The sequence below is a fragment of the Littorina saxatilis genome, unplaced genomic scaffold (assembly GCF_037325665.1).
Source record: "Littorina saxatilis isolate snail1 unplaced genomic scaffold, US_GU_Lsax_2.0 scaffold_1403, whole genome shotgun sequence".
Taxonomy (NCBI): Eukaryota; Metazoa; Mollusca; class Gastropoda; order Littorinimorpha; family Littorinidae; genus Littorina; species Littorina saxatilis.
In genome coordinates, this window is record NW_027126481.1 from 27501 (window position 1) to 28802 (window position 1302).

The following is a 1302-nucleotide window of genomic DNA, read 5'->3' on the forward strand; positions in this document are numbered from 1 at the left end:
CCACCCACGAACAACACAGGCGGGTATTCCCCTTCTTGGAGAGGGAAGAACGCTGAAAAATACCCAGCAAGTTGAAGACCTATGCAGGTACAGTGGAGCGCAGCCCCTTTAGTTTAAAGAAGACTTTATTCCAGAATCAAAAAACAAGAAAGTTTTTTTGTTTTTGTTTTAATTCTGAAAATTGGAACGTTGGCATGACGGGCGCAGTGGCGTGGTGGTAAGACGTCGGCCTCCTAATCGGGAGGTCGTGAGTTCGAATCCCGGTCGCTGCCGCCTGGTGGGTTAAGAGTGGAGATTTGTCCGATCTCCCAGGTCAACTTATGTGCAGACCTGCTAGTGACTTAACCCCCTTCGTGTGTACACGCAAGCACAAGACCAAGTGCGCACGGAAAAGATCCTGTAATCCATGTCAGAGTTATAGAGGTGGGTTATAGAAACACGAAAATACCCAGCATGCCTCCCCCGAAATCGGCGTATCCTGCCTGAATGGCGGGGTAAAAACGGTCATACACGTACAAATCTACTCGTGCTAAAAACATGAGTGAACGTGGGAGTCTAAGCCCATGAACGAAGAAGAAGAAGAAGGAACGTTGGCAGTCTCCATGGTTTTGGATTTAAGACTTTATTCCATTTTGATCATGACAAAAACAATATGTGGCATTAAGGATTTCTCACTCAAGCATAGTGCTTATTTCAAGCAATCCCAGTGACAACTTAACAGTGGTAAGCATAATTGAGGACTAAAGAGAAATACTCATTTCAGAACATAATAACAAACAAAAAAGCAAGATACAAAAACCGAAATATGTCTATGTGCGACTATCCAATTACAAATCCCGAATTCTCCCACGTGTCTATATCAGAATAGCAATATACTGCTATGCTGAGAGGATTGTATGGGGAAGGAAAGTAACTCACCAACGGTGTGCATGGGAACGCCCTGGAGTGTCTTGGACAGAGTGAGTTGTCCCACGGTTAAAGGACCCGGTTTGTAGGGGTCGCCCTTGTCGACAAATACGCCTTTACCTAAGATATAAAACAAAAGAAAGGTAACATTCGAGAAGGTATCCAGGGGAGGCAATCAAATGGCTGTAAGTCAAACAGCGCTGTATACAGCTGTTTTCTTCCTTGACATAGTATTAATTTTTTGGTAATGGTTTAACTCATTGTCTCCCAGGTACGGATATATCCGTACCCACCTATATGCCTCTATCTGACCAGGTACGGATATATCCGTACACACATACACTTCAATCGCTTCATGTAACGTCAATCTAACGCCTGCATTCTAGCGTGTTGATA

The 1302-nt window shown here is 44.1% G+C and overlaps 1 protein-coding gene across 1 annotated transcript in view; it reads right to left on the bottom strand.

Annotated features, from left to right (window-relative positions):
- The window catches only part of LOC138954913 (uncharacterized), a 5818-nt gene extending 4746 nt beyond the window's left edge, over nt 1–1072 (bottom strand). The window contains exons 1-2 of the mRNA XM_070326663.1: nt 919–1072; nt 1–52 (exon numbers count right to left, since the gene is read on the bottom strand). The exon at nt 1–52 is cut by the window's left edge and continues 169 nt beyond it. Coding sequence (XP_070182764.1) covers nt 1–52; nt 919–931 — 65 coding nt within the window. The 5' untranslated portion in view covers nt 932–1072. The remainder of the gene's footprint in view (nt 53–918) is intronic.
- Nucleotides 1073–1302: the final 230 nt, after the last annotated feature.